Source organism: Brachionichthys hirsutus, chromosome 14 (genome assembly GCF_040956055.1).
Source record: "Brachionichthys hirsutus isolate HB-005 chromosome 14, CSIRO-AGI_Bhir_v1, whole genome shotgun sequence".
Taxonomy (NCBI): domain Eukaryota; kingdom Metazoa; phylum Chordata; class Actinopteri; order Lophiiformes; family Brachionichthyidae; genus Brachionichthys; species Brachionichthys hirsutus.
Genome location: NC_090910.1, coordinates 7961868 through 7982714, shown reverse-complemented (window position 1 = coordinate 7982714; position 20847 = coordinate 7961868). Strand labels below are relative to the sequence as shown.

General features: G+C 42.3%; 1 protein-coding gene across 1 annotated transcript in view; it reads left to right on the top strand.

Moving 5' to 3' along the window:
- The window catches only part of c14h8orf34 (chromosome 14 C8orf34 homolog), a 32161-nt gene extending 12205 nt beyond the window's left edge, over positions 1-19956 (top strand). The window contains exons 8-15 of the mRNA XM_068748019.1: positions 4078-4213; positions 7201-7286; positions 7393-7466; positions 12479-12605; positions 14132-14622; positions 15711-15807; positions 18708-18746; positions 19557-19956. Coding sequence (XP_068604120.1) covers positions 4078-4213; positions 7201-7286; positions 7393-7466; positions 12479-12605; positions 14132-14622; positions 15711-15807; positions 18708-18746; positions 19557-19564 — 1058 coding nt within the window. The 3' untranslated portion in view covers positions 19565-19956. The remainder of the gene's footprint in view (positions 1-4077; positions 4214-7200; positions 7287-7392; positions 7467-12478; positions 12606-14131; positions 14623-15710; positions 15808-18707; positions 18747-19556) is intronic.
- The last annotated feature ends 891 nt before the right edge of the window (positions 19957-20847 follow it).

The following is a 20847-nucleotide window of genomic DNA, read 5'->3' as shown; positions in this document are numbered from 1 at the left end:
AAAGACGGCGACCAGCGCCGGATCTCTCTGACTTCACTCTGAGCGGGATTCCTCATCGCTCGGGCCTTTTGTTCAGATTGCATCGCCCGAAAAGTTTCCATTTCTTCCCTGCCCGCTCCCCCATCTCCCCTCGGTTTAGGACCATCTTATTCATCTGCCATGTCTTGTCGTTAGACAGGCATGCCTGCCCCCCCCCCCCCCCAGTGCCTAGGGAGTGCAAATATGATGGGCTAAACTTAACAGGCAAGTGTGGACAGACACTTTGTTGTGTCTAGACAGAGGCCTGGGACGCTGTCACAGTGTCAGTGTAAACTGGTCTCCCGGGAGACGCGCTGTAAACGTAGCGTGGCGGTATTGTGTGGGAGGCATGCTGAGTTTGTAACTAGCATCACTAAATAGACGAGGACGAGACAACAGCTCATGACTCATATGAACACGGATTTACGAATAACGTGTCTACTGTAAGTCTACTCACTATAATTTACTGTAGTTGATTCAGCTTCCTGTCAATGGCCATATTTGGAGTGGAGTGGAGATTGTGCACTTGTTTGACATTTCTGTCGCTGTTTGATCACATTTTCTTGAGAAATAATTATTTTCAATGATAGCTCCTAACTATAAAATGCTAGGGCTCAAAACCCGACCCATGAGATGCATATTTATCACGTATTTATCACCTTTGCAAGTCCTTCTTGTATCACAGTCGATGATGTCGACACAGAAATCCGTCACCTCTCCCTTGTTGAGTGTCATGGCAGAGGTCGCGCAGAGGTCGCACAGATGCGCTTTCTCTAACATTTCCTCTCGTCTCTCCAACAGCGTATGAATTTCAGAACTATAACGTTGTTATTCTTGCAGCCAGGTTTTTAAGCAAAGTTGGAATGTTCTTCCTTTTTGCTTCCGAGTGAGCAGGAACTACGGCCCAGGGTAGCAATCTGCTAAATCATCATCATGCATTCACAAACAATGATACATAATCATAAAATGTTTAATCTGTAATATTCTCATCTATCCTAATCTGGCCAGTAGGATGTTTTTTGTTTTTTTTTGCGAGTGTGGAAAAAACATATTGTGCTGCCTTTTGGGAATCTGTTCTAGATTCCCTTTGTTTACCTCAGAGACCATCTGGATTATCTTTCTCTATCGTCAGACACGGGTCTCTCTCTCCCTCTATTGTGTCATTTTAACTTGACAGACAGAAACAAGTCCTGAAGACAAAGCAGGAGGTGAGGTGACGAGCAGCTGTGCACACTAAGGTTGTGTTTTCTTTCAGGGTCAGAGCTGATTTCTGTTATTCCTTCTCTGTTCCGTGAAAGCTGCGGCCTTGAAACTGAATGTTTCCAAGTGTCGAGTAATGATTTGTATCGTAGGCCGTGACCCAAAGAAAATCTGGCATGCCACATTAGTCGGTCGTTAAAAGGGGGGGATGGTTAGAAGGGGAAGAACAAGTGGGAATGAGCGGAGAGAAAGCAGAGAAAGGTGAAGGCCCAAACTTGAACAGTTCCCACGACCAGCGATGGCTGGTGGCTCTATTTGTCCCCACCCCCTCCAATGCGCATTGTGATGAATGGGACATTTAATATTGCCCCGCTTAAGGGTATTACTGGAATGTATCTGTTCCCCTCCAAACACTAAACCAATACTTGTTCCCAGACAGCCTGGACACCATGTGAGTCAGCATGACTGCCATCAGTGGATCCCAATGTAGTTTTAGAATACATTTAAAACTTGACTTAGTTCATTAATTTCTTTCTTAAGGATTGTAATATAGTCAAACACATGTCCATGGACACATAATCTTTAGTTTCCAGCGTCTTCACTCCTGCTAGCAGCTCTGGGGGAGCAGTGAGCTCAAAGCTCACACTAGCATGCGAGCATGGAGGAACAATTATGATTACCATGTTTGGTATTATAGCCGACTGTAATTTAACATGTTAGCATTCTAAAATTGCATCTTAATGCGCCATGCAAAGTAAAAAAGTATTCCAGGTGTTAAATGAAGGTGTTAAATGATTTCTTTTTTACTATTTGGCGGTCAGCTTTTAAAACCTTATCCTCTGAGATCCATGAATTGGGCAAAATTGACATTGCGGGGGTTTTTCTTTTCTTTACCATGACCTATGTTTCAATATGACAAGCTTTTTTAGTAGCCGGTTTTACATAAAGAAGGCCAGTCAGTCCCATCTGACAAAAAAAAAAAAATAGCTCTATCAAACCCAGTTATTTAAATTGAACTAAATTGTTCTATCAGACAGACCTTTCTAGTTGTCATGGAAAATGAGAACCAGGGGAGCTTTCGTTTCATGTCAGACGGCAAAAGAAATGTTTTGGCATGACGTGTTATGATGTGTGCTTGAGTTAATTTGCCCAGGGCTTGCTTGACTTCGCTGCATGCTGCCAAGTGACTGTCATGCAAACGCGCTTTTGCAGCGTCGACGCTGAAAGTACATATTGTGCAGCCCGATAATGAATGTCTCCACGAAGCATTGCAATCGCTCCAATTATTGTCAAGTCAGCAGTGTCGGACTGTATGGAGAGACGGACATTCACCTATTATTAATAATAATTATGCACTGTGGTCCGTGAAAGAGAAAACCTTTGAACCGGTTGGCTCATTCAACAGTTGGTGACTGTTTGGCTAATCAGGTCAAGGTAAAGTGGTGAATTTCTAGATGACGGGGAAGCGGTGGCCGTCTCCGTCCCTGAATGCTCTCTTTATACCCAGAGGTGAGACTTTCTTGATCTGCACCAAACTGACTGATGTAAAGAGATAATTTCCATGAACGAGTCATTGAATATAATCCTGCTGATTCGTCATGCATTCTCTCCTTTCAAGGTGTGAGGCCGATTCTTTCCTCTACCACACCAGGGGACATGTAATGAGATCTCAAAGTGAAAATATCAGCGTCTGCCTCAACGGACCCGACACACACACACACACACACACACACACACACACACACACACACACACACACACACACACACACACACAGAAAGTCAGGTCCTAACTTTGTTGCACATGAAGTTTTGGCAAAACTCCAAAATTCTTATGCTTCAATTGGAAGAAAAGAACGAGTACTGTAATGTTTTCAAGGCTTGACCAGCACACTTTATCACGTAAGATCCCCGACACCCACTCATTTTTCTTTTTCCCAACACGGAAAGTCCTGCAGTGTTGTTTTATCTCCTGAGGATGCTTTCAAAGCCAAAATGGCTGATTCAGACTCTCCCGTTTGATCCTCTGTCACATTTAACGGACTGTTACAATTCTCCACCATGCTACAGAAAACATTGACTTCAAATTATTCCGCCTCACTGCCTTTGCGTCATAAATCTTTTCACTGGCATGGCGTATATACTTCCCCAGTCCTGCTACAGTGTAACGTCCATGAAAGAAACGTGTTGCATTGTGTGCCTTGATGCAGTGCATAGTATGTGGGGAATTATTTCATCACTGAGGAATCAGCTTTTCATATAGATAAACCAGATATATTTCAAAAGTCAAAGAAAGATTGACGAGAGAAAAGGAATAGGAAAGGCCTTCGCCTGCCACCTTTGGGTTTGCGTGTGAGCGTATTCTCGGATCGTGGCTGCAGAGCAGAACAAAGCGATGAACGACGCTGGCGCGTGCTACATGTTGATGCCTTCGGAGCCAACTGTCCAGCTCTCCATTCCCTTCTCGTGCTTTTCTCTCCTCAGCTTGTTAATATGCCGTGGCTGCTTGTGTGCAGACATTATGGTGTGGTCCTGTCATCGACTCTTACATCCCTCCCTATAAAACTGAGTTGATGGTACGAGCCGCTCTTCTTTCCTCTTTTGAATGTGTGTTTTTGTGTTTTGGGTGTGCAGTGCGTGCGAGTCAGCATGGCTGTGCTGGAAGTGTTTTATTTACTGTGACGTGCTCTCTTTATCCGGCGACTCTAAGGAGACCGTCATCACCGGGCATCACACTGACAAAGACAGAGAACAAGGGATGATTAATGTCCAGCCCTGTCTCTCTTGTTGTTTTACACGTCTCCTGTGTTTCCCTCTCCTTCCTCGTGTCTCTTCTTGTCTCTACCTCCCACCTCCTCAGAGGACCTGGATGACCTGAGGATGGAGGGCGTGATGGGCTTGGCTCCATCCGGCTGCAAGTTCAGCCAGGGACGCAGCGCCTACCATCCTGAACCGCAGGCTAAAGTTACGCTTAACATTTGCTCGAGGTGTGCCAGGTAAATGTTTCCACCTTCCTTTATCTGGTGCCTTGTGTTGTATAATGTTTAGTCACTGCTTTTTGTCTTGGGTCAGACATATAAAAAATAAATAAATAGCCCAAATAACCCAACCCGTGAGAAAAGACTCTCCCTTGTTTAACACAATTCACCTCTAAAAGGAGACGTGAAATCTGTGCAGTAATATTAATAGTTGAAAGTGTTGGTCGGACTCCATTTGTCTTGTTACTGATCAAAGTGGAAACTAAAAGGCATTTTTAAATACCCCGAGTGTTCACGACTTCAATCGAACGGCTGAAAACAAGAAGTTGCAGTTCAACCTGGAGGTTTCGTGTGCAAAAGGTCTCTAAGCTGTCCTGCTGACTTGAGGTCAGTGAGCAGACTCATCAAGCGGTTACTGCACCAGCCGAGGGAATGGTCAGCACAGACTCTGTACAACTCCAATTGTTCTTTTTCTTCCTTTCTTTCTTTCTATAAAAACCAACAGGTGGTTCATTAATCATCTTTGCATGTGTTGGCAGACAGATTTTATTCTTTTTGGACAGAGCAGAGCTAACTCGTTTCCCACTCTGATGACAAGCTTCTGGTTTTAACTAGACTCTTTTCTCCCAGAATGTTTTAACTATTGTTTTAAGATTTCCTCATCCTTCTGCACCAGAGTTGGCGCGCCTCAACTTTTTCGAGCAGAGGATAATACGTCCCGATGTCTTACAATTCAGCCTGGGCACTGATAACTGTCTCCATTATCAACCTTGTTCTTCTTACACATTTCCTGTTCCCCTGAACCGTAGCATTAGTGTGCAGCTCAGATTTCCTAGCGTTGGGTGTGATACCACAGACAGGCGTGGGCAGGACTCTTCCTTGATGCCAGTCGAAGATAACCTGCTATCTGTTGGATGTGACGCCAGGCACACATCTGCCTGCACGACCTCCTTGTTGTAGAGTTTGGAATGTATTTTTTTCCCTTCTCTTCTTTCATTCAAGCGGCTAATCAGTTTCCTCTGCTTGCATGCTGAGTTTCTGTTGAGGGGAATAGTATCATAGGAAGTTTAAACACTCTTTTCTGGAAATAGTTTATACCTCTGGCTCATCATCGAGGCCAGATTAACAAAACATAATTTTGTCTAATGTTACTTTTGCTTTTTTCAGGACTAAAATTACTTCTGTTTAAATCCTAATTCTTGCTTTTGTCCCTTAACCAGACCGCCAAAACTCTCCCAAATCCTATAGGGAGAGAAATCTGGGCCGTTCAGTCACATTCAATTTGGTGTTAAGGTAGAGGATGTCAAAGTCCATAAACATCGGTCAATAATCGATATTGAACAAATGTTGAAGCTTCACGACTGCAACGTTGGATTGTCACCAGATTTAATCATGTGTTCTTGGTAACCGTCTCAAATTTCATCAAGATCCATCCAGAACATTTTGAGTTATCTTGCTAATGGACGGAAGGACGGACAAACACCGGCCATCACATAACCTTCCGCCTCGGCAGAGCTAATTATGAGTCATGTATGCACATACAGAGCAGCAGGTAATCCTGCCTGGGATGCTATGCTGTGTGCTTCAGCAGCCAGTAATGATGGGATTACCAGACATGTAACTCAAAATAGGTCCAATGTTTAAACAGACTCCTCGGAACATGACTGTGCAACAATCCCCCCCCCCCCCCCCCTTTGTCCATCCCACCTAACGGCCCAGGCGGCCTGCGTGACTCCTAAGGACGTGGTTGGCAGTGTCGCCAACCACGATGCTTCCTTTGGCACTCTACTGGTTGGTTGAAGTGTAAAGTTCCATGTGGCCTTTCTGTTGTGGCCATGTCTCTGTCTCTCGAGCTTTAGCTGTGGTCGCACCAGCATTTCATCCACCTCCTCCATCCACCGATCAGCTCTTTTAATGACTGTGCCACAAAACTTCCATTGTGCAAAAGCATCCCAGATTTTGGGCACAATCCAGAGGAGTTGAAAATGCATAGATCTCCAAACCTCACTTGGGCTTGTAGTTCTCATTAAATTAATTGTTTTCATATCAGGAATGCTCTGAGGGGAATCACAGCCGGGGACTTGTGGCTTTGAGAAGCGTTTGTTCAGAAGGCCTTGTGATACTCATTTTGGGTCTATTTAAGGGTCTTGTAGAGCCCATTGATGAAAGGGAAGAACAAGAAGAAGGATGCATAAAGAAGGAAAGACACTTTATAATTCTGTGTGCCGCTTTTACCCTCATCCCAGAGGTAGAAACACTGAAGCCCTGCAGCTGTAATGCAGCAGTGTGTGTGTATGTGTGTGGATTGCTTGTCTTTTGTCTTCAGCTAATGGCTGCCCAGATAACTTTGCCATAGTATAAAGTAAAGGCCTTTGAAGCTGATGTAATGTGCAATTATAGTCCACATATTTTTATGACTTTACAGTCTTTAAAAATATATTGTAGAAAAATAAGCACAGTTTAATTCTGCCCTGATGTTGGAGTGATGGAATTAGCTTCCACGCTGCGAAAATCCACGTGTAACGTGTTTATGCTCCCACTGAAAAGGAATTTCAATCGCTGTTGGCCTCAATCGCTGTTCTATTGCAAGAACATTTTAAGTACCTTAAGAAGCCAAAACTCTGATCTGTGTCTATTTCTGTCCAAATAGACAATTTACAAAAAAATAAAAGGTGAAGGAAGTTCAGAACAAATGAAGAATAAATGAATGATTTATGGGGAAACAAGTTTATGTATATGAAGGCATTGCTTTGGCTTCATGTCAACACACTGACTATTTCGGATTTAATTTTCATCTAGCAGCAAATTTCTTATAAAATGGTTTGAACTATAAACACACCCCACATGCTACCATCCCAGATTATTCACCTCAGACTTCATTTTTATTTATTTTCAGTGTCCGTGCACTGTCGTCTGGAAAAAAAGAAGCACATTTCAGGGATGATTTGAATGCACTCGGCTGCCAGACTGTACAGATGTGTGTATGTGTCTCCTGTTGTCTCCAGGTTGCAGGGGGACAGTCTGCCAGATACCAGATCAGAAGAGGAGCACAGGCCTCGCATAACTGAACAAGCTGTACCAGACATCTCCTGTAAATTGCACAACCTGGCTCAGATTGAATTATGTAAAGTATCTGTTCAGCTTTCGTGATCTCATGTCTTTTTTTTTATTATTCGTGTTTGTGTTGTCTGGAGCAGCTCCTTTGCCCGGGGTGGACGCAGTGTCAGGACCATTGCAGGAATGCGACTCCTTGTCTCAGGTATCGGCCTCCGTGAGTGTCTTACCTACATCCATCACCAAACAATTAATATCATTTTACAGTCATCAGTTACCACGCCGCTCTTTCATTGTCTCCAGAGCCAGTGAAAAACCACCTCAAGCATCTCGTTAATGGGACGCGACCCAAAAATCCCCCCCGATCCATCTGCATGTGACCATTTCAGCGTACACAGCAGCTGATAGTGCTGTATATGTGATATCCCAATCGCAAATCTCCTTATATCATTTGCCTCTTTCCCTAGGCACTCGCGTCTTTTTCCAGAGATAAATGAAAAGAATATCCGGTGACGCGCAGCAAACAAAGCTGATTCTGAGGTTTTGTACAATAGACTGGAATTTTTAAGGGGTTATAGGAGCACACACAGTTTTGTTCAATAGGATGCTTGCGTGATAACCTCACATGCTTCGGGGGGGAAGAAACACATAGCGATACCTAATGTGGTACGCACAGGATTCAGACTCACATGCTGTTAATAAAGCAGCAAGCGAAGTCGCCGGTAGCTTTGTATAATTACCTCCCAATGAGCCAATAACTTTTTTTTTTTTTAATATATAATTGCCTGCTCTAAGTGTTAGACGAGGCTTTTTACAGCATTTTCTGAGGAAAGAAAGGGGTTTGGAGCCAAGATGTTGCTCCGTGTGTGGAGCAGATGCAGAAAGGCTCCAGACTAACTGGGAGCAGACTTTGAGAGACTGAAGTCGAATCAAAGCCTGCAGTCAGAAGTCTGATGGATTAGGCTCGCTCCTTTTAAAGGAATTACAGAAACTGTGTACCACAGCAAATCAAACAGCCTTTCTTGTGATAATTTTTTCAGATGTTTCCAGCGAAAAGCTCGACCAGATGGTCAGAGTGAATTTTATTGTTGCATTTACGTATCTAACTCAGAGATTTAAGATGAGTGATCCCCCGGTCAGGTAAATCACATGTCATATTTACCTTCATCTCCATCTGGAACTTTGATTCTACAGCTGCTTACAGCAGGGGAATAGATGCAGATGCTTCTCCTCCATCACACTACAGTGCCGTAGGTTAACCTCTGTCACTTAAGAATGATTTCCTAATGTTTCCCATGTGGAAACTGTGCACGTCTCCTGTGATCTGTAAAAGTAATGAGGCCATGTTGTGTTTAATTGCTTTTGTTCGGGTGGCTTTGAATGAAAAATTGAAATTAGCTTGTCGGTGTAACTGGTCCTCTGGTGTCTTGTCGGCCACATTTTCTAAACATTACAAAAATATATTTTTCTTTATTTTTTACTTGGAAATCTTTAACAAAATGGGAAATGGTAATAGTCTATGCTACAGGATTTAAGCTACCTATATATGTATAATTAACATAGTCGTATTTTATTTAGCACGGTTCTCATTGGCGCCAGTGTATTCCAACACCCCTTGTACATTCTGCACTTGTGCAGTGTCCTTGGTGTTAAAAGAAAGGGTGCATGCTGCGTTTTCTGGGTGTGAAATGTTTAAGTCGTATTTAATTAGTAGCACATTTCATCATGCGTGGCTGTTGCTAAACGAAGTGTGTCTTGAATCGTGCATTGCCCTGGTTCACGCTGTAGAAGACTGGTGATATTGGAAAGTAAACACTGTTAATAGTTATCATTATTAGTCCAAAAGGCCCCCTGCCTTTGCCAGCTCCTTTAGGTGATAATTGCCCCATAAAGAGGAATATTTTCCTAAAGCAATCTGCAGAGCAAGTTCCCCAGGCAATACTTGGATAGTTTCCTTTGTAAGTGTTAAATTAGCTGTTTTAATCAAATGTAGCCCTCCTTTACTACATGGGCGTTGGCATCTGGTCAATCGTATAGTAGAAAAAAGATAATTAGCGTGATGCAACACCCTGTGTATGACACAATGCGGCATCACTGTGATGCCTTAGTGTTGTTTCCATGGTGATTTTGTTTGTTTATTCATGTTTTTCCTTTATTTAATTATGCTTTGTGTCTGGGAGAACCACGGCGACGTTGTACACTGTATGGATAAATGTTTGTGTCTGAAAGGTTCACTTCAGATAAGTTCATCGGTCCATGTCAACATTATATCCAATTTCCAACAACAAGGAGGAAGACCTTAGTAAAAACCAACCTTTCTAGATCTATTCAGAAGGTCGACTGACTGTTGAAGACTCGCGAGATACACAATATTGCTTGTCTTCGGGATTATAATTCCACTATCTTCATTCAACGCTAAATGCAACATTATGATTTTGTGCAAAGTATTCTCTCATTGAATATTCTCTTACTGTTTATGTTGTGTTTAGCTTTTGACTGAGCTCAGAGTTATTGGGCGTGTGAGTGCTGTATAAAGTCTATAAAACCCATTAGGGCAGCAAAAACAACAGGAACTCATTAAAAGCAAAGTGTTGCTCCTTATATTCCATTGCAGCCTCACATGGCTACTGTATGTTTGCTCCTGCAGAAGGGGCTCCAACTGCATCATCTCGTTTCTCTCTTGCTGAAGAACAGGGGACCGTTTCACGTGTGTTTGCTGCTCAACGTACAAATATGTTTTAAACAGAGAGAAGCTTCAGAGACGCGAGCTGTCTTGCATGTTTGAAGCACTGGTAATCAGAGAAATCGTGAACTTTGGCCGGTTAAAATGAGGCGTTTGATTATGAAACTCGTCTTTATCTCACGCGTGACCAGATCGGCTGTTTGTGCTGACAGGCCATGAACTCCTCCTCTGCCCTCAGACATTGACTCATCCTTCACCCGATTGGTTTGTGATTCCACGTTTTGGACGTTCTTGAGATTTTCATCATGGACTATAAACTTGAGCTCATGAGATTGTCTGGCTTTGTAAAGAGTTGCAGTCCATCCAGTTGTTGTCTTTATAACTGAAGAGTCACTTTGCTCAAGTGTTGCTTGAGTCCTATTACCAAAAGAAAAAAAAGACCCTATTTCAACAAGCTACCAAACGCTTTACTGCCAAATGAAGACTTTGCCCCACTTTAGTGTCTATTGCATACTTAGGCCTGTGTGTGTATGTGTGTATTACTCCTTAAATGACTCTGTCTAACCACAACAAGTGGATCTATTCATTGCGTTTTGGAAAGCTAGCAGTAGACTCCAATCAAACCTCCAACCTAGCTCGACCATGCTAGAGGACTGACTGTTTGCACACCAGCAGTTCTCGTTGGACTACGTTGGGCCAAACCCCAGAGTGTGGTGATAATTACCACTGACCACACACACGTATAGCTGCACACATGCAGGCTATAAAATATGTAACTCTAAACTTCCATCCTCTTTCTCTGTCTTGTTTGTTCCCAATATGGAAACAATTAGTCAACTTTGTTTGTTAGTTGGGCAGGAGAGTACTGGGAGGCAGTTGATACCGCTTGGGCTCTGCTCCACCGACACTAATATAATCACTCATAAGTCATAGCCACTCTCTGTTTCGTATATGAAAAGACGGTCCATCTCTTTGGAAGTCAAACAAAGGAAGAGAGCTTGACTAATTTGTGCTCATATCGTGTTACTGATCTTTATTTTTAAACCAGCGCCTTTAAACTCTGGTAAAGCACTTTGTACCTCTTTTGCAATCAAGTGCGTTTATTTCTTGCAGAATTGGCACATCCTGTTAATTGCTCATCCATGGGACTGTTCTAAGCCTCTGGTCTCAATGGATGGATGGCCCTGATTAGTATAAATAATACAGTGGATCCATATCTCCGTAGTCTAATCTGGTTTTATGTTGCAGGAGGGATTGCCTTCAGAAACCTAGGTTAATCGCATATTTTTTTACAATTTATTATTATTACAGTTTAACACTGCATATTGCACACCATGCAGTATTCTAAGAATGGGGGATGTGGGAAACTGTTGGTGGCCTTGTGTGCCAGAACTGGGAAGACCCAGAGAGAGAGCGAGAGAAAGGGCAAGATGATGTCATGCTGTTGGATTTGGGGAATACCACCAAAGAGAAATACAGTTGGGGAGCGGATTTATTTGTAATGTTCAACCAGCCTTGCTGCTTTATGAGGGCTGTAATTAAAGATTAGCTTTGGTGGTGTGGTCCTGCTGCCACGGAGACCCTCGTGTATCTAAGAGGCATGGAGATTAATGCCTGGGAGTCCTCTTCTGTCATTTGTGAGTGTGTAGAAACCTTGCATGTTTCTCACCCTTCCTCTTCTTTAGGAACAGACTTTTAACTCTTCTTTGAATCAAGCAAACCATTAAATGTGTTGTCTTCATGTGTCGTCGGAAGACTGTGCTATACGCGCACTGCATTTCAAGATCTTCCGCTGCCTTGCTGCGTCAAGTCAACTGTCTGTCATTAAGCGCTTAGCGCATCACATGTCACTTCCAAGCATCAGATGTATCATGCCTTATCTAGCATAGACCAATTTTCCAGGAGGATGGCTGACAGATCTTATTTCTCACCTATTTGTGAAGCTTGTGTGTACGTGGTCTAACACATATTCTGGCCACTTGTGTCCCAACCAAGGGACTAAATCAGGGGATTAGGCACACTCCCATTGCAAGACTTGGCAGTTTGAGACTGCCAACAGGTCACTTTCCAAATCCTACATTTGGCCAGTGAATCGTAGGAGCTAAGCGGGCCAAGGCAGACCATATAAGTGATCCAATCTGTTGTTTTACTGTGCTTTGGAATATAATTTTTGTATAATACAAAATAATGTGTCATTGAACTATCCAACGTGGCTGATTTATTGTCCCCTAACTGCTGGTGTGAGTTTGCTGCTGTCAGGCTATTTGCCAACAGAGTATCGTGCGGACAGTGAGTTCTGAACCAAAGCTGAATGTCCGTCATCCCGCGTTCCCCAAGAAGTGAACTGCATGCTTATAGCTTTCATCTACACTTGCTTTGGTTCCTGGTGTTTTTCTTAAGCCTATAAAAATAATAATTGGGCCCTTTTTTTCCATTAGATACGGCTCAGATATTTCCAGCAATAGATGAAAATTATATAAAGAGTTAATTGAAGGGTCTTTCATCTAATGTGACTTTCTCTCTCGTCTGTTCTCTTTGGGAACTAGCGTCAGGCTGTCTGGGAGGCTGATCTGAAGGCTGTCAGAGGTGGGAGCTCTGTCAGGCAGACAGGCCTGCAATTGAGTGACTCCCTCTTTTCTAAGGAGCTGGAGAACATGGGCAAACAGCTGGCAGGTAAGCACTTCTGTATGGGCTTCATGTATGTGTGTCCTTACGCTCTTTGGCATGCAACCCATAGTCAACACTGTGGAAACGTTTAAAGGCACACACGTTTTGAACCCCCAGAAGCCTGTGATAGAGGAAAGGATTGCGAGTCGAGCATATGAAGAATGCTTATGCCAAAAGATTTGTTTTTGCTTCATTAGAAACAGATCTTTCAAAACCATTTAAGCACTAAATGGAAAAACTAATTGAAACAATTTCTACATGCCAGGAATTCCTCCAATGCCGGCTTTGATAGCTTCAGTCAATAACTATAGTTCTATGGCGTCGCGGCAACTTGGAAGTTGTTTGCTTGTAGCTCGGCTCCGAGCTCGGTTTTGATTTACGGAATGTTTGATATTTGCGTGACTCAGAGATGGCTTTTGTTTTCATCCCAGCTGTCAACAGCCAGTTTACAACTTACATTTTTTAATTTCCTTAATATGTAGAATATACTCTGGGAAAAGTAACTCCATGTCATGCAGTGCACGTGTAGTTAGCTGAGCACATGGGGATGCCACTAAAGCAGTATGTGGCCTGCAGAAGTTCATCTCCATACAATCAAAGCTTATTAACCAACGAAATCTAATTATCCATGTCAGAGGGTAAAATGTTTTTGATCCCTGGAGGACTGTGTACAAAAGAGTCTGGAATAGATTTCAAAGCTGAATTTAGGATAGGATTGCATTTTTCAGTTTGGCTTAATGGATATTTTCCAGTGGACAGAGGCAAATGCGTCACAGTCTTGCATGCAAAGAAGTATTGTTTATATAGGAGAAATGTCACATTTGCTCAAAAAACAAGAAAGTCAAGGTTTGTAAAATAGTTGTCATGCTTCCTTTTCTTATTTATTTTGGCATGACCGTTTTCCAGAAGTACTCCCTTTTGATAAGTCATTCATGAAATGATCCCTCTCAAATGATAAATCCCAGACCGGTTTGTTGAATCTTTATTGCCAGGGCCTTGAACAAAAGAATAAAACATGGAAAAAATGAGCTAGATGTTGATCACAGAAGTTGGCCGTGTCACTTCTTCCACAAACAGAAATGTTTTGGAGACGTTTAGTCAGTAAACAAAAGTGTTTTTGTCAGGAAAAGGAGCATTTCATACTGGGGATATGCTTACTGTGTAAGACCTTGGAATCCTTTCTGACAGAGGAAGCTGGATTAACCGCATATTTACAGGGTCTATAAATAATGTCATCATTGCCCAGAAGAGGGATTAAATTAAGAGCTCTTAGCCATTTTAATGCTCAGTAGTTTGTGAATGAAAAGTCTTGTGGGATATACTAGCATCATCGAACAGCTTCTGAATATGTATTAAAAATAAACCACATAATGTTGTCTAACTTCTCAGTGTATCTCAGTCATTTGCATTACATATTTTGCGGTTCTATGTTAAACAAATTGGATTTAATGAGAAAACGGTAATAAATCCCTCCCTTAGTTTCTGAATGAACTGCTGGATCTTTGTCCCCCCCCCCCCTCTTTTCTCGCCAGAAGTCGAAAAGGATTTAGCCAAGCTGGCAGAAGTTGGAAAGATGAACCCTCGGAGCACCAATAATCCTCACGGTAGCCTGCTCCACGCCCCTCTGCGCCACAGAAGACTGCCGGACACGCTTCCTCTCGCCAACCTCGTCTCCAGACCCCAGTCTCCCGCTGGCAGCCTCTCAGGCAAGCCCTGCAGCGTGGGCTTCCCTTTACTCAGCCCCAAGCCCACCTCCCTGGTCATGGGTCGAACTCAATCTCCTAGCAATCCCGGGAGCAGGACTCAAACCCCCAGAACTCCCAGCAGGCCCCTCACTCCAAATAGTTTACTATCACGCTCCACCTTTAACCCCGGACACCACAAAGAGGTGACCTTCAGGAGGTCACGCAGCCGTCCTGTGACGCCCACAAGCCAGCCCATTCACCCTCGGCCGCTGCTCACCCCTCCTGGACTGAGCACTACAGACAGCCTCGGTGCTAGCCTACGGGCCTATTTATCGGAGGTGAGACCCACAACTAACAACCACACAGTTTTACCCATTATTCCAAAATAATGCATTAAAGCATCCCAAGATTTGCCTTCAGAAAGTCAAACTACAAAAAAACAAAACAAAGCAAATTAAAGTTGTGTTTTTAGAACTGTCAAATATATATAATTCTATCTGTCCATTAAATACGAAGCTATGGTCCAGAGTCAGTTAGCTTATCTTAGCATAATGACTGAATAGAAGCCGAAACCACAATGGTGGCAAAGTGAAGGTAGCTGTTGATCATGAGTGCTACAATGCAGAAGCGTTATGATTGAGCGCACACACACACATACACACACGCACACACACACGCACACACACACGCACAGACACGCTTCGTGTGTGGCTTAGTGGAGTCTTGGAGGTCCATTCAGTAGTATGCCAATTCATTGTGGAAAATGTAGTCTGGCATAAAAGCAGGACTTTCAATGGGATTACTTTCATGATTTACTTAACAGCGGTGCTTTTAAATGCGAGACCTTTTTGAAGGCATTATTAACAGTGGGCAGCCCCTCCTTTGACAGTTGTGCTAGCTGACACCAAGTGAGATTATCCAAAACACCAGTGCACCATGTTTGCATTTATTGAGGCCACCTGGGCCCATGTAGAGGAACTAAAGGCCCTGAACGAGGCCTGCTCTGAGTTAATGAGTCTTGAATCACATCCAAAGGATTTTCTAGCCAAGGCTTGAATGCATTCATGTTTGCACTGAAAAATAATAAAATGTTTTTTATTATTATTATTTATTATTTGTTGTTGGATTTTTAATTGTATCTTTCCGTTTCGATACTCCTTCCCATGTGGAAAACATTTTACAATTAGAACATTTTAAATGTGATGTTTTAAATTTCAAAACTATTTAAATTGGGATCTTCCAGCTGGAGTGGATACATTTCTGTAATCATGTTTTCATTTCATCACGTCCAGGACATCCACAGAAAGATGAGCACATGGGTGAATCAACACATTTTCCATCTTTGTCTTCCTCCACTCATTCTCATCATAGCGGATAAATTCACACAATTTCCCATCATTTGTTCTATTCAATTTTTCCACATTAGGATGAGTTTTACCAGCAGCTACAGGCCATCAGACAGCCTTGGCATATTCCCAGTGACACCGACAGTGACATCCTGGAGCCTCCGGAACAGGATAACAGTGAGTGACCTACGTTGCTTTTTTCCTTCCTTCTACATTTTGTTTTGGTTTATCTTATTTATATAAGACTACATTTGAGTATATTAAATTTTAAACATTCATGTTTCAGTTTGAGCCTTTTAGAATGGAATCCACACATAACAAATCTGTATTTTAACCTTTACAACTGATTTTGCGAAATACATATATCAATACCCTGTTGATAGACATGAAGAGCTCTTGCTTGAAAGTCGTAAATTTAGCCGTAGTAGTGGTCTGGCTGGTTTGCAGGCCAGGCCATTACTCTGGCTTTAAACGTGACAGAATCAGATAACTTTCTTGAATATTCTGGTGCATTAATCACTTGAATGGATGTGGCAATGCGGTCTGTTTGTCAGTTCTCAATTCACTGAGAAACCATCCAAGTTGTGCTCTTCTAAAAATGGGTAACATATGAGGAAACTTCTCCAATACTCTGAAATAAAGAGTATCGTTTATCCCGATGGCAGCAATAAAAAAAAACATAATTTTTCCTTTCACCGAAAAGTAAAAAAAAGAAAAAAATAAGGGAAAATGAAACATAAAAAACACAAACACATCTGTTAAGACTGGTTTATTTCCCACCTTCAAGTCCATTGTGCAGGAAGCGGGAATCAGCGTTAGCATGTTTAGCAGTTCCATCAGTAAAAGCTTTGAGAGTCTTTCCTCCCAAACCAGCAGGTCTTCTCAACTGAGATTTTGTGCACACCTTTATCTTAAAGAGTCTTAAAGACACTTCTTCAAACAGTTGCTGGATATTAGGCTTCTGGAACCAGTAGGCTAACTGACATCGCCACGTTTAAGTCCCAGCTGTGCAGGGTCAAAAATGCCCTCGAAGCAATTTATCATCCAGCCCAGAAATGCTCTTAAATGTCTTAGCCCTGTTTTCTTAGTAAAAGAAAAAAATCTACTCAAAATGAAAATCAAGTGCTTGTCAGACTCTAATCAACTCAGCTTTCTCTTCCACCACGATGCAAGATTTCCAGTCAGACAATAGATCAAGCAGGCTAATAGTTATCACATGGAAATATGACCTTCTGGACAACTTCCTCTAGATGAGTAGATGTTTATCTTGCAAAATATTTGGATACATTTTCCTAATTGTTCCTCGGGGGGTGTGGGGCTGCTGCTTTTGCAATGGTAATGGAATGTTGATAAAGGATGTGAGTCGAGATGGCTCGGATGGAGGGAGAGACACTGCCAGCGGCTCAGCAGCCGCTGGCGTGATAAAGAACCTTCTGGCGTGAGAGAGGGCCCGCAGGACCGCTCTGCGAAATTTGGCTTGTGTCTGATTTAAACATGTGAGTGATTATATTAGTCACAGTAAGACGGTAAGATTGTTTTCAGAGAGAAGTTTTCTTGCTTAATCGGTTTTTTTTTTTCCCTTTTAAGGGGTCAGTCTTGACCTATGATGGAATTAATTTGCATGCTAGGAACTGGACTTTTAACATGTTTCAGTGAGAACCTTTTCATCCAGAGGAAAACACACCGACAAACAGGGAACCCTTCTGTTTCCCACTGTCTCATAAAGTGGTTTGATTTGCGTGTTTGATTCCAGTATGTGATTGCGTGACAATTAATATTGGGCTCACATAGTGGGACTCTTTTCCCGTTATAACAGCTGGTGCCAAATGACTGATGAGAACTACATAATGGGGAAAAGTCCGTAGCTATTTCCTGTTATTCTATAAACTGGGACAATCACATGTACCGCAGTGGAGATGAAAGAGGCCTGTTATTTTTCTCACTCGAGACTTTGCTTTGTTCCCAGTAGATGTGGCGATCCCGCTCAGCTCATTAACGATTTCAACATTAGACGTCAACAGTGGATTAAATCCAATGTTTAACCCAATGCGCCGCATCGTGCAACAGTCAAGACTGATTCAAGTGCTAAACAGTTCTGATGTTCAATGGAAGTTTGTGTTTTTAATTTACAGATAATCACACATAAAATGATATTAACACAAATTGTGTTACACCCAGTCTATTTACCAGACACTCTGACGCTCACTACATGTTGTGTCTCATTTATTTTATGTCTTTGCAATAACTGAAGTCTAAGAAATATCAGTAAACTTGTTGATTCGTCCATTTTCAAAAGTGTCCAAATGAGCTTCCCTGTATTCATGGCTCTAAGGAAAGCAGTCCACCATTCTGTGATATAAAAATCTACAAGCATAACAATATATGAGTGGATAGAAGGCGCTAATGTAGCTCTCTATATTGAGTCAGCACTTATACTTATAATATACTATGAAGGCATGCAGGGAAGACTTCTGCAGTCCAAAAAGGTCAAGTATTCAAGTATGTTGTATTTTGTTAATTTCTACAGGAGAATATTTCTTTTATTATTTTCAATGTTTGGTTTGTGTGGTTGCGTAAAGCTAAATTTATGTTAATCGACCTGTTTGTTCACCCTTTTTCCAAATGACAATCGATAAGAGAATCGATAAAGAACCGAATCGTGACGCGGAATCGAAAATGGAATTGGAATCTTATGAATAATAATAAATACATCTTATCAATAGTCATCCCTATTCATAAGGTACTATAGAATTATGTCATAATGTGTCCATAATCATATCAATCATATGGAATGACTGCGTGACAATGTTTGCAGGGGATTTGTTCTATTTTCATCTTCAACTTCAGGAGGGAGGTCACGTTTTAGGAGTCAAACATTGAGCCTCCTGGCTGTGAGCTCCGATTATGTCTCTGTATAGAGCACACGCCATCACCCCAAATACAATTCTGTGTTGGGGATAATGACGGGATACGAATATGGAAAGCTGCATTATGAACACTCGGCATTTAACTCGTCACAGGCTTGTAAATACGTTTTCTGCACTATGTAATAGATTTTCTGTCTTCAATTTTCATAGGATCTCCACGAGATGCCAATAAAAGATCTCTGTTTTCAGGTGAGAATTTGAACACACCCTAAAAACCCAGGGCGAGACCAATTCAAAGCCTGCAGTTTGTTTTACCATTTGAATCGGAGACCAATTTTGCCGATTTCAGCACTTGCCTCAAGTTTAGAGAGCCTCAGTGTCTGTCAATGACCTCATTTGTAGAGCCACAACATGTAACCCAAATAACCACCAATGGGCGACTCGGTGTGTGAGCCTCCACCTTCATTTATTGTCCATTCAAATGTAGTTACAGGCTAAACGGAGGGCACAGTAGCTCTGAAATCCGATTGGTGGAGCAGGGCATGTGTGGAGACGGGAAAACTGAGTTGCCCAGTTCCATGAAGTCACTCGGGCTCTCGGTTGGCACGCAGCAGACGGCGTCAACGCTCAGCGTCAACATTTGGGAAAAGGAGAAAGTATGTCTGGTTTGAGGTTGTCTGCAGTTCTCCTTCTTGTGGCTCTTGACGTGCCCACAGTTCCCAGTGTCAGTGTGCCAGTCTGGAGGGAGATCTGAGAGCCGGCTGCTGCTGCTGCTGCTGCTTGGCTATCAGCGAAGCCAGAGCATTGCCACAGCAACCAAAACCCACTGCTTAAGTCACCCAAAGCCCTTCTCTCCCAGAAAGCATTGTGAAATACGGCCATTGGAACATACGCTGGGCAGCAGCGAGCCGGATTTTCCACCTCATGTTTGTCAGCGACATGTTCAAATATTAAATGGCCACTGCAAAGTAATTGGCCCAGTTATTTTTCTTATTAGCGGTTGAATGTTTCTGATTTTGGTTGCTAGGATACTGATGTTTTTGTCTATCATTTTCACAGGCCTATAGTGACGAAGACCAGAGAGATTGATCCAATCAAACTATTATGCAAACTACTGGACATTTTGAATACGTGTACAGAAACGATTATTTTTCTAGTTCATATGAAAGGAATGAATTGTATACATTTTTTTCCACAGATATTTCATAGACATTGTGAACTGGATGACTAGACATGAGAAAATCTTACTTTAGAGAGGATGGAGAAGGAATAGGGCATATATTTTGTTTGCTCTACAGCATGCTGATGAATTTTGATGTGGAGTTCAGAACTGATGCCTTTTGTTGTTGATGGACTCTTTTCTAAACTTAGCGCATAATCACAATGTGAGAGCAGCACGCCAGGGTTCAGAATGCATTTAGCGATATCAATGTTTAAAAAAAAGTAACGTTTTAGCAAACATGCAAATTGTGAAAGAAATACAAGGAATGCTGTTATGTTCATTAAAATGATTTGCTGCACACGTCATCGTTTTGTCTCTTTGTATTTTTTCGATCCTGCTCATTCAGAATTAAAATTTCCTTCAAATGTCTTATTAAAACTTCACTTCAGTTATTTGTAGGACTAAATCTGCCGTAACACGGCCTCTGTTTAATCCATTCTTTCCTAGACTCAACCCTGTTCTGACCATGACTACACTGCTCTTGCGTGTTTGCCTGGGCACGTGCCGGTTAAACTGTGGTTGTCTGAGTCTTACACAGGCGACGTCAGTCCTTGAGATTCACACACCGTGGACACACCCTCCCGCCTCACAGTCGGATCCCTCCATTTCAGCCCTTTTGATTTTTGCGGTACGGTACACGCCGCAAGGCCTGCCTTTCAGTCTGTCTCTCAGGATGTGGCCAACGGGGCTACTAGACTCACCAGTCTAACAATGATTCCTGTAAAGGGATGTGTGAGGAAGCTAATCGCTGAAAACACCATCCTGTAAAACATGGGATGTGGATTCATTGGAAAGGATGTGGTTTTCAAAGATCAGTGGAAAATCTTTTAAGACATGGTAATCAAGGGACGGTGGTGTTTTATATAACCTTTATCTCTTCAGACAACATTTTCCCTACTAAAAAATAAATCCGTTCTGTTCTTGTTCCGCAAATCGCAGCAGAGCAACTCCATTTTTTTTTACTATGAACATTTTCTTTTCCCATCTAGTCTTTCATTTGTTGTCTGCAAAATGTCATGGTGTGTAAGGGATACTGGAATATGACATGACAGTCTTGGAGATTAAGAATTAATTACTGCCACAGATGCCACACCAAGACGGCATCTGGTGCATTTCCACCCTCCGCGT